At 42.4% G+C, this 21,195-nt stretch overlaps 1 protein-coding gene across 1 annotated transcript in view; it reads left to right on the forward strand.

The window, feature by feature from the left end:
* Positions 1-1,435: 1,435 nt before the first annotated feature.
* Positions 1,436-21,195, forward strand: part of RXFP1 (relaxin family peptide receptor 1) — a 188,661-nt gene continuing 168,901 nt past the window's right edge. Inside the window, exon 1 of the mRNA XM_083172505.1 lies at positions 1,436-1,718. Coding sequence (XP_083028631.1) covers positions 1,667-1,718 — 52 coding nt within the window. The 5' untranslated portion in view covers positions 1,436-1,666. The remainder of the gene's footprint in view (positions 1,719-21,195) is intronic.

Consider the following 21,195-nt stretch of genomic DNA (forward strand, 5'->3'; position numbering starts at 1 on the left):
TTGCTTTGGGGCCCCCAAGCCGCCGGGCCCCATAGCAGCTGCATCCCCTGCACCCTCTATATTTATGCCACTGAACTTACACTTGAGGGTGCAGAACTTCAAAACACGGAATATGTGTGGAATCTTGGTGTTGTCCTGGATAGTTGCTTGACACTTAAACATCAGGCATTAGCCACAATTAAATCCTCTGTCTATCACCTAAGGAATATAGCCAGAATCAATCATGCCTTGACCACTGCAATGCCCTCTACCTTGACCTCCCCACAAAAGAATTGCACCACTTGCAGATGGTACAAAATAGAGCGGTACTTATGTAATATCTGGGCGCCCGATTTTTTCATCGCATCGCGTGCAATATAGTGGCATACAATTCTGGGCGATGCGATTTTTCATTGTAAAGACCCGATTTTTTATTGTATAGTCACCCATGGGCGATTTCATACCCCCACTATCCAACTACGCATGGAGTTGAATTTATATAGTGTGGCGAGCGCAGTGAGCCACCAAGCCCGAAGTGTGGCGAGCGCAGCGAGCGCCGCAGAATACATGTAAAGTAATCCGCGTCCCCTCGCCACGCTGCACTCGCCACACTATATAAATTCAACTCCATGCGTAGTTGGATAGTGGGGGTATGAAATCACCCATGGTTGACTATACAATGAAAAATCGCATCGCATCGCATGCCTTAAGTAGTGGCATGCAATGAAAAAATCGGGCGCCCAGATAATACATAAGTACCAATACAGCTGCCAGGCTATTAACCAATCATCCCCGTTCCAGCAACATAACACCCATTATGTACTCCCTTCACTGGCTGCCTATAACATGGCAAATCATGTTCAAGATTGGCTTACTGACTTTCAAAGCTCTACATGACCAGGGCCCAAGGTACCTGAAGCAGCTACTGATCCCTTATTGTCCCACTCAATTACTGTAATGGGTTGATGAAGGACTACGAACAGTACCCAGAATTTCCCTGAATTCATCTGGGGGTCGAGCTTTCAGCGCTGTGGCTCCAACTCTATGGAACTCACTTCCTCGCACAGTGCGAGACCTTCCACTCTGGAAACATTCAAAAATAGACTCAAGACTTTCCTGTTCACCCAATAATTTCATTAATGTGCCCTATTAAGTTTGTTTTGTATTTAATGCTGTAAAAGGCTAATGTAAGCACTTTGAGTCATATTAGGAGAAAGGTGCTATAGAAATATTTTTATTATTATTATTATTATAAATTAAAATATTTGTTCGGCACTTTAAATACATTTATATGTGAAGTTTTCCCTTTACAATAGAAATGCATTTTAGGGGTATACTCAGTAATCTAACTTTCCCAGTGCAGAGCATAAAGTAAAATAGACACAACCTCTCTCTCCATGACTTTCTCTTATCTCCTCCCCCTGAGTTCTCTTGTCTCATGAGTTTGCTGTGTGTGTCTTAAGCAGAAGGGTCATAAGGAGACAGTGGGGGAAAAGCAGCGACTAAAGGTAGTTGGACAAACAGAGGAGGCTGGAGAGGGAATGAAGCAGCCTGTTGTGTGAGCTGTAGCGCTGCAGTCAGTGATACTGTTTAGTAGTGTAGAACACAGCCACAGAACGATCTGCCTTCTGTACTGGGCAGGGAGCCCTTCTCTTTCCAATAACTACTGTACCTTCTCACTGTAGTGATGCTGCTACCTGCGATGCTTATCTCGCTATCCTGGATTATTGGAATGAACTGTAAGTAAGCATTGTGTGTTGAGTTTATTATTATACAGTATATATATATATTTTTTTTTTTTTTTTTTGAGGCAATGTTGTTGTTTTTTTGTTGAAATCACTGCTCTGGAGATAAGTGTGACATTTAGATTGACCAATTTGGGCAACTAAATCAGTAATGGTGAGTGAAGAGATTCAAATGTTCTACTTTTAAATCAATAAACCAACTGTTTTCAGTATTGGGCATGTGGCAACGCTGCTTTGGAATGCAATATGCACCTGTGATTGAGGAGGCAATGCAGCTTGTAATTATTATATCTGGAGTAGATTGGGGATAATAAATGTATCCAGGTGTATTTTGGGTATCATGATATATAGCTAGTGTTTCTGCAATATTGTGCATTATTTATATCTTACTAGTGCTTTATGTGTGATATATACTGTACATACTGTTGTTACAGAATGTGCTCATTGTAAAAACTAGATAAACTCATTTTTGAACTTATTATTGCCATTTGATTAGTATTCAAATTTATACTATCCTCATAGGAGAATTGTTTGTTAATATGATGTTTATTGTGTAGCTCAGTAGCTGTGTGCATTTGTGTGGTCCCCTGGCTGACTAGTATGTGCTGTCCTTTATCAGCAGTGATCCATCACTAGTAAAAGAGGGTATGGGTAAAAAAGGAACCGGACAGGACCCGGAACGCCATACCAGACAGGCTCCATTCATCAATTTCTGTCATTACGGAGCTTGTAGTGTCCGGTCCTGTGGGTGCCTATCCGGGGGTGGGGGTGGGGGGGGGGGGCAGCCTTTCACCAGGGAGAGGATGAGGGAGTGAATAAAGCCTCCCTGTATGGTCCAGGCATGTAGCAAAAACCGAAACGGTCCGTACCACATGGGGAGGCTGTAATCTCCCCTTCCCTATGTCCCTGCTCCAGGTCTGGTTTTTACTTAGTCCCATACAAGAGCTTGTTTTACTACATCTAATGTCTGGAAAGCTGAAAATCAGTTCTGTGATTAATTTAGTTCACTTAAAGGTTACTCAATATTAAGCTTTAAAAGCACATTGTGCTAAAATATATACACCGTTGTGTACAGGGTGTTACAGTTTCTTATTCAGTAAAGCAGGTTTTGTACTGTATGTACTTGGCTACGTATTATACATTGTTTATTATGTGCAATACTTGTTTCAGTTCTTTTAGCCAAACTTAAGGCCCATACACATTAGGCGACTTTGATCTGAAAGTCACTCAAAACAGCAGGTTTGAGCGGCTTTCGGCTCAAAGCCGCCCAGTGTGTATGCCCTGGCGATGAGCGCGCTCCTGCATCATCGCTGGGAAAACCATTCATCTGCTGGTTATACCAGCAGATGAGCGGCTTTGAGGACGGCTTTAAATAGCTTTGCGCTATGCAAAGCCGTCCTCCCCCCTTCGTCGGCGCCGGTAGGGGGAAAGCCACTCAGTGTGTATGCAATGAGCAGCTTTCCTCCCAGTAATGAACGCGATCATCGCTGTCCATACACGCTGGGCATAGTCACCAGTGTGTATGGACCTTTACTTTTATATAACAGACACCCAGTTAACTGTAATAATATATGAACCATAAAAAGAAATCAGTAAATCTCCAAATTAACTCTGCTTTTGATATGTAAGGTGCATACACAATGGGCAATATATTAAAGAATATCACAAATTTTGGTTCTTTTGAGTTCGAAAAATAGCCCAGTGTGTATGCTCCAAACTAACAACCCTGTTGATATCACTGAACTATATCGTTTAATGATGGCATTCAGTGTGTATGCATCTGTATCGTTCAACTCATTACTATACAGATTGAGTATCCCTTATCCAAATATCTGTTATCCAAAATATACCATATCCAAAAAACCATAGTTTCCAGACTGTACTTTTTTCTTTACACCCCAAAACCTACTGGGGACATATGTAACTGGCACTGCTGGTGGCATGATATGTTACTGGCATTAAATACTGTATGTGCAAGAAAATGATTGCTTGGCATTCATATTCAGTGCCTAAGATAATGCACAAACTTTGTTTCATGTTTTAAGACCTTGTTTCATGCTCAAATAAAATATATTTGTGTGTATTTCATGTGGTTGATGTGTTTATACAACATAAATGCAAGATACCCCAAGATACTCAGCGAAATATAAAAATATTCCAAAACACGGAATAATCTGTTATCCAAAATGCTTCTGGTCCCGAACATTGTGGATAAGGGATACTCAACCTGTTCTTGGGCCAAGATATCCATCTTAAATCAGACAGATCACGGCATACTCCCAAGAAATGTGTCGACATGTCTATGACACAACGTTGGAACACTCAGCCTTTGAAGGAAACACCACCATTTTTTTTAATCATTAATTCATCTTCCTCCTAGGGTGAGATTTAATAGGATGAGATATTCAGAAAGTGAGAGATTTGGGAAGAAATCTCCAGGTTTTTTTAAAGCGGCAATCATTTACACTGCAAAATCAAACTGGTTTTGCAGTGTAAATGGTTGCCGCTTTAAAAAAACTGGAGATTTCTTCCTAAATCTCTCACTTTTTGAATCTCTCATCCTATTAAATCTCACCCAAAGTGTCCATTTTGTTAATAACTCAAGTAACTCATTAACTTTGTAATGCTAAATCGTTCACAATGTACAGTGTGTACAAACTATGAGCAGTATTCAATGCTCTTGATTTACCACTTTTTTCGGTGAATCGGGCTGTTTTTGCGGCAAAGCAGTGAATTTTTACACTAAAAATGATATTCGCTGTATTCAATGATCACTGTTCGCCAAAAGCGAACAGTGAATGCCGGCCAATACGCCATTTCATAGTCGCTGCAATTTGCTGGTGTATTTCAATGGGGATTTTTACTCTAATTCACTGAAAGTATATTCAATGCTAATATGGAGAACTGCTTTCACCGGGATTTTCGCTGCGTTTCACCGTTTTGCATTCAACATCTTTTTTAGGTGAGCTGTAATGTATACTTTTTAAATAAATGTTTTCTATTCATTTTTTTTTTTTTTTGGTGTCTAAAAATCAGTTTATTATTTGCAGGATCTTGCTATTTTTTTTTTCTTGACAAGCAGCACATTAATATATTTAGATTTTTTTTTTCATTACATATGCAGGGGGGGGGGCAGGGACCCGCTCATTAAATATTCATTGCGCTTGGTCCCGCTCATTACCTATGCTCAGAGAGGGACCAGCTTAGCGCAGACTTGATACTGTAACACACATCATCCTGTCAGCCTAATGTTTTCTTCCCAGCCCCCCATCACACATCAGCCATCCCTGTCCTCTGCGTCCGGCTGTGTTGGGGCTCCCTGCAGCATCAGAGTGCCCGCCCTGCCGGTCAGAGGCATCAGAGCACTCCCCCACGAGTCCTCACATCCCCCATCTGCAGCCCAGCCTGGCAGTGCAGCCCCAGCAGCAGCAGCGAGAGCAGGAGGGGAGAGAGCCAGGACACAGGGCACGCCGGATTGGATCATTTTCGCTGTCAGGGGCAGCGAGCCCCTGAGGCATTGAACGGGCGGGCTGGTGGCTGCCAGTAAATAGTGGCGAATGGTGAATCACAGCGAGCGCATGGCGATTCCAAAATGCTGTGCGCTCACCGGAGCATTGAATACTACCCTATATATGCGCTACCAAGTTGGAAATCACATCTTCTGATGTCCAAACATGGAGTGCAATCCAAGACTAACATTGGTCAATTGGAAGATTGCACAGTATATATGCACTATAACATTAGACCAAGAGTTCAGGGGAAACGTTTGTCCTATCATATTGTTTGCACATCATAGTGTACGTACCCAGTTTTACTTTATACTGATTTAAGCTACTTAATATGGGTGGGCCCAATCTATTTACAGTACACAAGAAGAATCTTTATTTACAATATTGCTGAATGGATCTGTTATTAGCATATATAGTGAATTGCAAAATTCACCCCCCCTTGGCTTTTGACCTATTTTTTCCATTGCAACCTGTAATTTTAATGTGTTTTTTTTAATCTGAATTTATGTGATGGATCTGCACAAAATAGTCTAAGTTGGTGAAGTAAAATGAGAAAAATATTAATAAAAATTTTTTTTAGAAAATAAAAATCAGAAAATTGGCATGTGTATATGTATTCACTTCCTTTGCTATGAAGCCCCTCAAAAGTTGTGGTGCAACCATTTACCTTCAGAAGTCACATAATTAGTGAAATGTAGTATAAGTGTCATGTGATCTGTCAGGCCCCATGATATGGGACCTTTTTCTGAAAGGCCCCAGAGGCAAGAGGCATCACAACATGAAGACCACGGAGATCTCCAAACAAGTCAGGAACAAAGATATTAAGAAGTACAAGTCACGGTTGGATTATAAAAAGAAAATTCCAAATATTGATGATAGATTTGAGCAGCGTCAAATCCATCATCTTCAAATGGAAAGAACATGGTACCACAGCAACCCTGCCAAGGGCGGGATGTACTAAAGGGAAAATGCGGTAAAACCCCCATTTTACCGCATTTTCCTATGTACTATTACCCGGCCGCACGGATTTCGCCGGGCAGGGTATCGCCACCTTTGGTTGGCGATACCCTATAGAAGCCTATTGGCTTCTTTTCGCCAGGAGGTGACGGAGACCCCCGCAGACCACATTACATGTATCGCGGGGGGCCTCCGGCATCGCGGCGGGGGCATGGCGAAGGGCGGCGATGTATATTAATACATCCCGCCCCAAGAGAGGACCGCCCTCCAAAAGCCAGACTGGCCAAGGAGGGCATTAATCAGTGAGGCAGCACAGAGACCAGGGAGGGTTCGGCTGCGGGAGGGGTGGGTTAGGCTGTGGTAGCAGGAGGGTTAGAGTTAGCCTATTTGGAGGGGTGGTTTAGGGTTAGGCTACAGGAGGAGTGGGTTAGGCATTGGGATGGTTAGTGTTAGGCTGCGGGAGGGGAGGTTATATTTATATACAGTACATATATATATATTTATTATTTATTTCTATTTATTTTACTGGAAATGTATCTATAAAGATATCATGACAGTTATATGCTTTAAATATAGTATATCCCTCTTCAAAAGTGGCCAGTCACACCTCCTCCCCCCCAACACAAACACATAAGAACCCCTTACAAGAACCCAAAGGGTTAGCATTGCTATTCTGTTTTGGGTTGTATAGTACTTTTACACATACATAAATAAAATCACACACTTGTACACATGCACATATACTTTCACAAACATGTACACAAATTGTCACACATCTAAACATACACACACATATACATAGTCAAACACCTGTTTGCATGTATATATATATATATATATATATATATATATATATATAAACAATAGACAGCCGCGGCACTGGGGACTTGTCTCAGTGAAGAAAACAAACAGCCATGTTCATTCCATTTGGAAATGGAATGAACATGGCTGTTTGTTTTCTTCACTGAGACAAGTCCCCAGTGCCGCGGCTGTCTATTGTTTGTATTGGACCTTGCACAGCAGGTCATTACCGAGGGCAGGGGCGGATCCAGGATAAAATGACAGGGGGGGCACCATGATAAAAAAGGGTTTGGGTGGGGGAGGGGCGGTGTTAGTGGTGCCAGTGTACATGCTAAGAGAGCGGCAGGAGAGGGTGGGAATGGAATTAAAAATAGGCCCTGGCATTTAAAGTACGCAGGCCCACCATGGCAACAAAAGCGAAGAATGTAGTTGTGCGCGCGCCGAAGGCGCGCTCCAGAAAAGGGTGTGTGGCCACTCAACAGGAGGCGTGTCAACACCATATACAACTTCTACACATTATGCAACAAAATACTAGAGCCCATTATACTTGCCCCTTACACATGATGCCAAATGGAATGAGCCAAAATTGACATAATGCCACATGGATTGAGCCAAATTTCAAATAATGCCACATGGATTGTGTCAAAATTCACATACTGCCACATGGATTGAGCCAAAAATTACATAATAACACACACGGATCGAGCCAAAATTCACATAATGCCACACGGATTGAGCCAAATGCATAAAATGCCATACGGATTATGCCAAAATTCACATAATGCCACATGGATTGAGCCAAAATTCACATAATGCCACATGGATTGAGCCAAAATTTACATAATGCTACACGGATTGGGAAAAAATTCACATAATGCCACACGGATTGAGCCAAAATTCTCATAATGCCACATGGATTGAGCCAAAATTCACATAATGCCACACGGATTGAGACAAAATTCACATAATGCCACATGGATTGAGCCAAAATTCACATAATGCCACACAGATTAAGCCAAAATTCACAATACAATTCATAAACAGGGACATTGTCCACCAAAGGCGCGCATTAAAAATTTACACCATAATGTCCATTACACGTTAAGTTACACGCCATTATGTCCATTATGTGTTATGCCAAACACCATAATGCCTATTAAAAATTATGCTACATAAGTGCTGCTTCTCTACATGCTCATTGCCAAGGGTTCCATGCTCATTGCCAGAGGTTCCATGCTCGTTGCCATGTGGGATTACATGCTCATTGCCAAGGGGGAATACATGCTCGTGGTAAAATGGGGGACAGCCGCCGCCAGGCAGAAGTGATAGCCACTGATAGTGGCAGAGCCTGGCTGTATTCAGAGCACTGCAGGTCCCGGCTATTTGAAATAATACCCCTTTCAAACCAGAAAATGCATTCACAGGTTGGCCCCTTTTACACCAGCCTAGTCCCTGCATTTTCTGGGGTGAGGGGGAGAGAAAACCACCCCTCCCCCCTTTAACCAGTTATCTCATTTAACCGGCTATATCTTCGGAACCAACTGACCCATTTACATGAGACAAGTATTATATTGAAGAACTTTTGAGTGGGCTTTGAATGATGTTGGTCCAGTGAAACTGGAACGTTTGGTTCCAGAGTAATCTGCCCTCAAAATCATGAACAGCCATGAAATTACATTTCAAAAATAAAAAAATCGGTTTACACGCAATATCTCTGGAACCAATTGACCGATTTGGACCAGCCTGGTATCATATTGAAGGCCCAGCGATTTGGAATTGAAATATATCAACCACAAGCTTCTGTGATGCCAGGGCGGTAACTGGCAGCCGTCGGAACCGGGTGGGGGTCGGAATTGACGGGTCCCATATTATCCTATGGGGAAAAAACGTTACAGCTTTGCCAGGCGATATCTCCGGTTCCCGGGGGGCTAGAGACACGGGGCTGGGCTCGTTGGAAAGCCCTGGTCCTCAGCTACAAAATAAATGACAGGGGGGGCACGTGCCCGGGTGCCCCCCCCCCCCTGAATCCGCCACTGACCGAGGGCACGGGGCCCAAGAATATTTCCTGGAGCTGAGTGCCGGCATTCCGTCTTTTTATATATATATATATATATATATATATATATATATATATATATATATAGGGCGTAGAGGGGATACGCACACTCCAAGTAGGGATACCAGTCTGGGTGCAGGGACATTCAATGAATATTGTGTATCAGTCCTTAATCAGACAACTCCAATCCAAGGACAGACAGGTCCAGCACACCATAGCATATAACATGCAGATAAAAACGATTTATTGAAGCAGGGTATAAGAATTCATTATACTCAGCACATCCGTGGCAGTAGCATGAGACAGCTTAACACTTCATATCCACAGGCTTAGCCCTGACGGGCCGTTTCGGTGTCAAATCACCTTCCTCATAGGGCATCAACCTATGAGGAAGGTGATTTGACACCGAAACGGCCCGTCAGGGCTAAGCTTGTGGATATGAAGTGTTAAGCTGTCTCATGCTACTGCCACGGATGTGCTGAGTATAATGAATTCTTATACCCTGCTTCAATAAATCGTTTTTATCTGCATGTTATATGCTATGGTGTGCTGGACCTGTCTGTCCTTGGATTGGAGTTGTCTGATTAAGGACTGATACACAATATATATATATATATATATATATATATATATATAGTCACACACATGCACACATTCATACAGTCACTCACAAATATACAGTGACTGTGTTGCCACCAAATCTGAGGCGGCACTCTGCAGAGGAGCCACTAAGTGGGTGCTCCTTCACTCTTTCAAAGAGCGCCTATCTCATGTTGCATTCCAACACCCTACTATATAGGTATATTTATGTAAAGTATGTAACAGAGGCCCTTACTTTCACTTTGCTGCAATGTCTGTGCTGCCACACCCAGACTGTCACTAGTAAGTGAGTGGAGCCAGGACGGGTGCCGGACGGGTTCCCGACAGTCAGGATCCCGACAGTCGTTTACCCGACGTCGGGATCCCGACTGTCAAAATGCTGACAGCCGGGTGCCCGACGGCCACCCACTATTTTCCCTTGTGGCGGTCCACGACCCCCATAGAGGGAGAATAGAATAGGTGGCTCGCGTAGCGAGCCACCGTGCCCGCAGCGTGGCGAGCGCAGCGAGCCCGCAAGGGGCTTTTTTGCGCTCGCCATGCTGTCTGACTCCAGGTAGTCGGGATAATGACTGTCGGGATCCCGACTGTCGGAGTACCGTACCACACCTGCCAGGACACGGGAGCCAGCCATGGCCACTGCACTGAACATATTACAGAGAGCACACCACTGTAGTGTAAGCTGGTATCCCGCCTCCAGGCTCCTGTCACAGGTCAGACACAGTCATTGTTTAGTACTGCGCCTGTCCCCTCTTAGACTAGACTCCTGAGTCCCAGACTCCCAGTAATGCTCTGCGGCCTAAAGACTGCGGGGCGGGTGGTGGGTTTTGCATCATCAGCTATCAGGGTGCACTGTGGGGCCCCTTTCTGACTGGGTTGGTATAGGGTCTGATCGGTGGGGGGCCTTGCTGTCAAGGTTGGTATATACTAGGCTTGAGCTTCGGGCCCTTAGCATTATGGGGCTCTTGGGCAACTGCCCTTCAAGCCCATATGTTAAGACAGCCCTGCACACATACATACATATATACACACACGCATAATACAGTTTACACAAACATCAATTCTCACCAAGAAGAGGGAACCAGCTCCTTGTTCTGGTCTGGAGGGGCGGAGCTTCAAAGTGATTGACAGGCTGGGCCTCTGGGAAGAAGGAAAGGACTGAGGTGAAGTGAAATGTGTGTGTGATGCTTTCCTTTCTGATTTGTTGATGTTCGTATAATCTTCTTTATATATATATATATATATATATATATATATATATATAAAAAGAAGATTATATGAACATCAACAAACATCAGAATGGAAAGCGTCACGCACACATTTTTATGAGATTGTATTGAGCAACACATTGGGATGAAATCCCTGAAAGTGTTTGGTATAGAAATTGCCTAGTTAGGTCCTAGGGGATGTGATCTCCTTAAACCTTTAAGACAGATGAGATTTCCTGCTTTAATGAAGTTCATGACAGTATGCACTTTTGGAAAGCTCAGTTTAATATAGCAAAATGTTATGTTATATGTAATGGTTTTATTTTTTAAATACCAATTGTACGAAAAAAAATTTGACCCTAATAAAAATATTTACTTATTGCTTTTAGGAGACATTGAGGGGGAAATTTACTAAAGGTGCCCATACACGGTACAATTTGGACTAGATCACATCGCATCACATACCGTAGGTTTTGTAATGAGATTAGATCTAGTATAAAAAGTATGTGCAGCACATACTTTTTGAGCTGTGCGATGAGATGTGTGACAGGAGCGCGCATCTCATCGCACCCAGCAATTGTACCGTGTATGGGCACTTTAGATGTGAATTCTACTTCACATGTGATGTTGCTATGGGCAACCAATCAGCATCTACTTCTTATTTATTTAGCACCCTCTAGAAGATAGTAGACGGGATCTGATCACATCTTAGTAAATGTCCCCCTGAATGTGTAACCCTAATGTGCACATGGAACATGTAATGAACCCTTTGAGTGCCAAGCGAATTTATCAAAATTGGTGGGAAAATTGGCAAGCAATGATTTCTATTCATAATAGTGACCTGTAATGTTTACCTTATACAGCAAATATAATTTTCCTCCACAACATTTCTTATTTGAATTTATATAACTGTAACAATGGGGAAAAAAGGGGGAGGGGATGAGGGCCAGGTGCACAGGACTAGTTTGCTAACAGGTAAGAAGGTTAAACTCCAGTCAACATGTGAGTGAGTAAATTATATAATAATCTCGTTGTGGAGGTGCTCCCAGGGAGTATGGTAAGTACAATTGAAAACGGGTTGATATTCAAGAGAGAATATCAGGAAAGAAACTCCCGGGTGGGGCACTGCCTTCTATATTAGTGAACGTATCAGTCTAAAATATCAACTTTATTAATACTAAAATTGATCCTGTTAATGGATCAAATGACAAACATAAGACAAGGACATACAGATAACATGAATAGTTATAAATAAAATGAGAAAAGGTCGTGAAAATATGGTATCAGACTCTGAAAATAGGCTAAAATGCCTCTGTTCCATATGACTGTAGTATCAGTATATTCCTGTGAGGGATTATTTCAGACAAAGCACGTCTTCAGTTAACCAAAATTGGTAGTCATAAACACATATCTAATAAATTTAGAGGAAATGGCACACTGTCTGGCAGTACAAATTATTCTTCTCTAGTAGTCAAAACATATGTATAGTCTCACTCTAGTTGGACTGCAGGATCAGAGAGAAATTTGAGAATAGTGGTGAAGTGCCTGAGTTGAAAATGCTCGCCGGGTGGCTGCTGCCTGTGCATCTGGTGGTATTGGACAATTGCACAGTTGAGCGGACTCTGCGAGCGTCACAGGTACAGGAGTCAAGACAAAAAAGGGGGTTTCTGCTGTCTCCAGGGGTGACCAACCTGGCCCTGTTATACAATGACAGCGCAGAGTCAGGTAATGGGTCCCCTGGGGATGAGAGAACCCTGACTATGGGAGATGCCAGAAAAGGGAGCAGTTTCACTTTAATCCCAGGTATACGCTACTGTCCAGTGTGTACGTATGTGGACGTAGTGAACAATGGTTGAGCGGTATATCTGGGTGGTGAATTGCAGAAGGAAGTACAGAGTGCACTTTGGTAATATTCCTTATGGGTCGCTGCTGTACCGTGCAAAGGTGGTAAAAAAAGGGGGAGATTTCAGAAGGTATACAATCTGTACTTCACATAAGGACTAAATCAATTGCTCTTATTGGCCGTGGGCCCAGGAAAGAAGGGGGCTAACAAGAGCTGGTAAAACTCCCAGTCAGGTGGATATATATGATGAAACATACAGTATGATTTTATGATGCAGTCCTGGTCTATATTCCTGTGTCGGCACACACACTATGTGTCGACCATTCCCAAATACACTATATTCGAAGCTGTAATTAAGAATAGAGGGAACAAGTCCCACGTATGTGACAGGGTGAAGAAAATGGAGGAAAAATCCCCTGTAAAATACAGAGTCACAGTTTAAAGTTTAAGATAAACCAATGCATTTAGATATAATATAAACTGGTATAGGCAGGGTGACAGGGTAATACAAATGGAGAGAAAATCCCCTGTATAATACAGAGTCACAGTTTTGTGCCTAAGGTGAACCAATATGTACTGTCAAATGGTATAGGCAGGGAATTGTAATACCGTAACCCTGTAATTTTAACCGTGAAAAATGTATTGTAAATTAAATAGCAACAAAAGTGCCCTGAGGGCTATTATCAACTCACGGACACCAGTTCCAGGGTGCAGCGCTGGGAAGTCTGTCTGTCCGATAACAAGATCCCCCAGTGTGTATGCTTTGGTATTGCTTGCTGCAATTTAGTCGGTAGAAGTGAGGAAAAGTCCCTAATAACAAGTCTATAAGTTGCTACAGTAAAAGTAGGTGGACAGTCTTGGTATGAGGGTAAGAGATAAACAGCTGCGCGCTGTTTGTATTCTCCGCAGCGTCTGCAGGCACAGGTGTGGACTCCGTTATGCCTCTCCGAAATAGGTGAAGCGGGCGGTGTACACCGGGATTACTGCAGGAATTTTGTCAGCAATAAGGTGCCCCGTCCAGGAGGTAGTCCTCACAGCGGTCAGCATCCACTGTTTGCGGCGGCGGTGAATGGACAGAGCCGCCGGTGGTGTATCTCAAACAGCTGTGTCAGCGTTTAGGAGGTGCACACGCTGTCAGGGAGGTCGCGCTGTCAGAACAATAGTAGTAGCCAGGTAGATATGTGTGAAGCGTGCAGGGTCCCGCTTGTACACAGCGGGGGACCTGAGACACCGAGACGTACGTTTCACTTAGGAAGCTTTCTCACCAATTGAGAAAGCTTCCTAAGTGAAACGTACGTCTCGGTGTCTCAGGTCCCCGGCTGTGTACAAGCGGGACCCTGCACGCTTCACACATATCTACCTGGCTACTACTATTGTTCTGACAGCGCGACCTCCCTGACAGCGTGTGCACCTCCTAAACGCTGACACAGCTGTTTGAGATACACCACCGGCGGCTCTGTCCATTCACCGCCGCCGCACACAGAGGATGCTGACCGCTGTGAGGACTACCTCCTGGACGGGGCACCTTATTGCTGACAAAATTCCTGCAGTAATCCCGGTGTACACCGCCCGCTTCACCTATTTCGGAGAGGCATAACGGAGTCCACACCTGTGCCTGCAGACGCTGCGGAGAATACAAACAGCGCGCAGCTGTTTATCTCTTACCCTCATACCAAGACTGTCCACCTACTTTTACTGTAGCAACTTATAGACTTGTTATTAGGGACTTTTCCTCACTTCTACCGACTAAATTGCAGCAAGCAATACCAAAGCATACACACTGGGGGATCTTGTTATCGGACAGACAGACTTCCCAGCGCTGCACCCTGGAACTGGTGTCCGTGAGTTGATAATAGCCCTCAGGGCACTTTTGTTGCTATTTAATTTAACAATACATTTTTCACGGTTAAAATTACAGGGTTACGGTATTACAATTCCCTGCCTATACCATTTGACAGTACATATTGGTTCACCTTAGGCACAAAACTGTGACTCTTTATTATACAGGGGATTTTCTCTCCATTTGTATTACCCTGTCACCCTGCCTATACCAGTTTATATTATATCTAAATGCATTGGTTTATCTTAAACTTTAAACTGTGACTCTGTATTTTACAGGGGATTTTTCCTCCATTTTCTTCACCCTGTCACATACGTGGGACTTGTTCCCTCTATTCTTAATTACAGCTTCGAATATAGTGTATTTGGGAATGGTCGACACATAGTGTGTGTGCCGACACAGGACTATAGACCAGGACTGCATCATAAAATCATACTGTATGTTTCATCATATATATCCACCTGACTGGGAGTTTTACCAGCTCTTGTTAGCCCCCTTCTTTCCTGGGCCCACGGCCAATAAGAGCAATTGATTTAGTCCTTATGTGAAGTACAGATTGTATACCTTCTGAAATCTCCCCCTTTTTTTACCACCTTTGCACGGTACAGCAGCGACCCATAAGGAATATTACCAAAGTGCACTCTGTACTTCCTTCTGCAATTCACCACCCAGATATACCGCTCAACCATTGTTCACTACGTCCACATACGTACACACTGGACAGTAGCGTATACCTGGGATTAAAGTGAAACTGCTCCCTTTTCTGGCATCTCCCATAGTCAGGGTTCTCTCATCCCCAGGGGACCCATTACCTGACTCTGCGCTGTCATTGTATAACAGGGCCAGGTTGGTCACCCCTGGAGACAGCAGAAACCCCCTTTTTTGTCTTGACTCCTGTACCTGTGACGCTCGCAGAGTCCGCTCAACTGTGCAATTGTCCAATACCACCAGATGCACAGGCAGCAGCCACCCGGCGAGCATTTTCAACTCAGGCACTTCACCACTATTCTCAAATTTCTCTCTGATCCTGCAGTCCAACTAGAGTGAGACTATACATATGTTTTGACTACTAGAAAAGATTAATTTGTACTGCCAGACAGTGTGCCATTTCCTCTAAATTTATTAGATATGTGTTTATGACTACCAATTTTGGTTAACTGAAGACGTGCTTTGTCTGAAATAATCCCTCACAGGAATATACTGATACTACAGTCATATTGAACAGAGGCATTTTAGCCTATTTTCAGACTCTGATACCATATTTTCACGACCTTTTCTCATTTTATTTATAACTATTCATGTTATCTGTATGTCCTTGTCTTATGTTCGTCATTTGATCCATTAACAGGATCAATTTTAGTATTAATAAAGTTGATATTTTAGACTGATACGTTCACTAATATAGAAGGCAGTGCCCCACCCGGGAGTTTCTTTCCTGATATTCTCTCTTGAATATCAACCCGTTTTCAATTGAATTTATATAACAAATGTGAGCGATGCTAGCATGATTAGTGAACATTCTTACTGGGGTTTCAAGCACTGCTAATTAAATATGCTAATTACATAATTAGTGATTCCTATTATCCGATGAATATGCCCCTAATGTATTCATGTTACACATTAGCGCACTTTGCCCAATGTAAAAGCTTCATATACAGAATGTAATCGAATACGAAAATGAAGCCCAGCAGTCTTGCAGCAACCTGTTAATGAAACAGCTGACTTCAAATCTGCAGGGGTATGGACTTTTGATTCAGACCGGATCACTCGGCTGCTAATTCTTGTAGCCCAGCGGTCAGGTATACACCGCCCCACCAGAGTGAAATACTGCCCCCTGTAAGCCTACAAATTGTTTAGCACGAGTTGCAAAAATATTGCGGGCCTTTGATTCACTGCAAATCCATTCGCTAGCCGCTCACCACTGAATGATTTTACCAGCGTGTGCAGTCTGTGCGTAGCCCAGGACGTGCTCAGTGGCTGCTATAGAAACAGGCAGTTTGGGGCTGGAGCTGACATCACACGACTACCCCTAAACACTTGGGCAAGCCAGCATCTTCCATGACACTCCTAGGAAATGGACAGGTAACACCAACAAATGTTGGCTTCCTGCGAGTCACCCTGCGAATGGCTAGCAATTAATAAGTAGCAGAATTGTATCACAGGACAGCCTCGCACATGCATGCACGGGCTAGCGATAATCACCTGCCCTGCTAATTCGCAGCTGTGCAGTCAGGTCTGATTCAAGCCCACCGTGCAATATGAACGATTGATATGGACTCTATATACATATATATATATTTTTATATATATATATATATATATATATATATATATATAATGGAGAAAAGCGCACCAATGAGTATAATATTGTAAAATATTTACTGGAAATAAATGTCCACGGCTTTATATCTAAACTATGATGTATGTGAGCATTATTTCCAGTAAATCTTTTACAATACTGTACTCATTGTGCGCTTTTCTCCATTTTTTTGCAAATTGCCCAATGTGCCCAGCTCTAAATATAAAACGTGACCAGCACTAAATATATTACAATGCCGATGTGTACCCCCACAGCGTCAATATTGCACCGCTTGTTGACTGAAATGTTGGGGACGAACCTCACAGGTTCACTATTTTTTTCTTGTTGCTAAATATCAATTTTGAATTAAATAAGTGACTATTCTACTGTTTGGGTGAGTGCTCTTTATATATGTGTGTGTGCTGGGTAACGATTAACATTTTTAGTCACGATTAATCGCATTAAATATTTGCGATTAACTGCGATTAATTGTATCGTTAGGCACATAAGTGCCACTTACCTACAATCTCATTGCCAGGGGGGATCACATGCTTGTTGTCAAGGGGGTTGCATGCTCGTTGCCATATGGGGTTCCATGCTCATTGCCAGGGGGATTACATGCCTGTTGCCAAGAGGGATTACATGCGCATTGCCATAGAGGGCTCCATGGTCATTGCCAGGGGTTACATGCTCATTGCCCTGGTGAATTATATAGATGTTCTAAGCCTTTAAAAGTAATAAAATGTAGAGAGATAAACAATCACCCAACCAGCTCCTAACTGTTATTTTCAAACCCAGCCTGTAACATGACTGTTAGGAGCTGATTTGCTGCTTTTTTCACTCTCCATTTTATTACTTTTCCAGCCTAGTACATCTGGCCCATTGACTGTTCAGCCTTACAACCAGATGTATCAAGCTTCAAAAGTGATAAAATGGAGAGTGATAAACAGCCAGCCAATCAGCTCCTACCTGTTAGTTTTCTAATCCAGCCTGTAACATGGCAGCTAGGAGCTGATTGGCTGGCTTTTTATCACTCTCCATTTTATCACTTTTTGAAGCTTGATACAGTACATCTGGCCCTTGGTGTGTGCGAGATCCAGACTTTGTGTTGACATGCATGAAGTTATCAGTTAACTGGTCTCCCTCTATAGATCAACATGGTCATGGCCGACACATGTGAAGGTTGCCATGACTTTTTCTCAATTTATTTCCATTTATAACTTTTTCATACGTTAGCATCCAAGTGGACTACGATTGGGAATGAGAAAGCCCAAGGATGGTGGGTAAAGCGAGTCATGCGAGGGTACTCGGTACACTAATTGGTTGTTGTCATGCTGAAATGTACACATTGACATCAAAATATATGTAAAAACTCATGGCAACCTTTTCTTGTGTTGACCATTTACTTGTCAACATGTCGCTTGCGTCAACCTTTTATCACTGCCGACCTAGTTTATGTCGACCACTTATCAATGTCGACATTGTGATACTGTAGACCTACTGTAGTGTATGTTGACCTTTTGGTGTTGACCTATTGACTGCCTTCCTTCCTTTAATCATGTCTGCTTTCTATATATGTCCACACATTTATGCTAGAATGTGCTGTAGGCTTTGGCTATAATGTTTATTACAGAATGAAAGAACACGTTGCTGTATGAAGTACACAGTACCTTATTCTCCTCCTCACACAAGATAAACAAACATTTCCCTGTGTTCTCCAATACTCCCTTCATCAAATAAGAATAGCACTTGGAGGATTACACTCTAGTATAAGCCACAGACAAACAAGAGCTCGCACTTACAGCTCCTGGAAAGACCAGAATATACAGCGTGGACACTTATGGCTGGCTGGGGAATGCATTTTATTCCCCTAACGTGCCCAGCGCAGAAGATTTGTATAATATATGTTTAATCTATATTAGAGGGAAAGCTTTATGGACATGTGGCAATATAATATCTCAAATTATATTAGGTCTAGGTAATGCGATTCCCATAGGCTGCTAAATTGTGTACTAGATGAATTTTACACACAGTGACATTTGCTCTTATTACTGAATCAATCAGAGAAAAAAAGGTTATGCTAATGCTGTTTATGTTATGTGATGTGTATTGTGCGATCACACACACACACACACACACACACACACACACATCCTTTTTCTCTCTCTCTCTCTGTAAATATGTAATATTTAAGAATTGAAAAAACATTTACTTATATTATAGGTTTGTGTAAATCCACCATAAACCTTCTGATTTCTGTTTCCTACAGTATATTGCAAATACTGTCACAAAGACCAACACAAAAACAGTAGTAAATTGAGGCAAAGAGAAGTATGCAATAATACAATTACATTCATTTTGCCACTTGGCGGAATGGCAGAAGCTCATTTTACTAGCTGTGTCAGATAAGCTTGCAAAAGCCTGGCTTCATGAAATATTGAAGGACGGTCACTGTGGAAACTTTGCAGCAAAGATTCTTAGTTCTGACAGTGCTGTTTACAATTGGGGGGTATCCAATTACCGTACCTGCAGTAATTTACCACGTATCCCCAGGGGTTATCCAGTTAGCCCCGATAATAAGACCCGTGTCACAATTTATCAAGGATTTTGTTATCAGGGAGTTAGGTGAAATAAAATCCCACCAACATGTGTTTTTTTTGTGCAAAAATAGAGCTGTAGCCACGAAAACACACTGGAAATGTAATTGGATAGCCTGTAAATCGCAAAACAAACCTGTCATTTTTGCACCCAATGCTTTTTTGTGCCTAATTGGATACTTCACTCTAAGTTAATAGCAATCAACATATACAACTTTTTAGGTATTGTGTATGGCCATTTGGGTCACATCCCTTAATGTGTACTCAACATTAGTGGTCATTCTAGCACCGTGTACCTGCCACAACCAGTACAGTTCCTCTTTCATGTCGGAGGTGTTGCTCTGGTGCTACTTTTATATACTCTGGACTGTGTATTATTGCTGGAACACAGATTAGAGTGTGCTAGAAGCATCAGAAAAGAGTGACACCCCAGATAGGAAAGAGGAATTGCACCGATTGCAACAGATGCATGGTGCTAGAATGAACACTAATGGACCATACACATGGGGGTGATTTCAGCCCCATCTCTTTGTGATCTTTCTATATCGCTCAGTGCACAGCGATTTATCTTATTTAACATTTCTATTCATATGTTTGTAAATCAGGGTTGCTGACTTTAAGAATCTCCTCTCTGAGAGAAACCCGGAGAGGAGACTTTCAGCAGCAGTTCTGGGGGCCCCGCCCCCAGAGGCAAAATAGCTGAATTCACAGATCTCTTTGGAGGAGGCGGGGCTAAAATTATGCGATTGTGACATTTTAGCTCCACCCCCTCCTCTGAGACCCGCGGATTGTAGGGTAGGCAACCCTATTGTAAATACACAATTTCTTGAAGTAAAGTAGAACATTCCAGATTATTATTAGTGGAATAATATTCTGGCAATCAATAACATAAAAAATAAAGGAGCAATATGGTAAAATAATGATTACAAGATCCTTAATTTATAGATCAGCATATTCACCTCTTCTAACTGGGGGAGGGGAGGACAATATTACAGAAGCAGACACCTCAGTCTATTAAACTACTATAACATAAATTCCAACCTTGTGCCTACACAGTCACACAATGCAGTGTATTCCTGCAGATCATTCGGCAATCTGCCAGTCACTTTCTATTTATTCTGTATTAATATTATTCCTTTGAATATCTTTTATATAAATATATATGACATCCTGAAAAAGCCAGGAAAACATACAGTATTAAATAAAAATTCACATGGCGTGTGAACTAGTGACCTGCCGCAGGGTTTCCCTAGTCAGCTGGCCACTAAAATTGAACCACGGTAAGTTGAAAAGTAATTAATGCTAGCCGTTTTCCTACTGCATATGAGCTACACATCGGGAAAATGCGACACATGTCATTTTTTCTAGGTTATTATTGTTATCATTTATTTATATGGCACCACAAGGGTTCCGCATCGCCTAATAATAAATAAATGAGCAAAAACAATGACTTACAGTACAATGCAATTTAGGACACATAGGGGGAAATTTACTAAGATGGGAGTTCTATTTTACATGGGATGTTGCTATGGGCAACCAATCAGTTCCTGTCTATTATCTTCTAGAAGGTGCTAAATAAATAAGAAGTCGATTCTGATTGGTTACATTTAACAACATCCCATGTGAAAGAGAACTTCCAGAGGTACTTGTTTCCTAGCACGGCGCCCATCGCATCGCATACCATAAGCCATACAATGGTATGCGATGCGACGCAATGGGCACCCGATGGTATACAATTTAAAATTGTATACCATTGTATATGGC

This window comes from Crinia signifera, chromosome 1 (assembly GCF_055691185.1).
Source record: "Crinia signifera chromosome 1, ASM5569118v1, whole genome shotgun sequence".
Taxonomy (NCBI): Eukaryota; Metazoa; Chordata; class Amphibia; order Anura; family Myobatrachidae; genus Crinia; species Crinia signifera.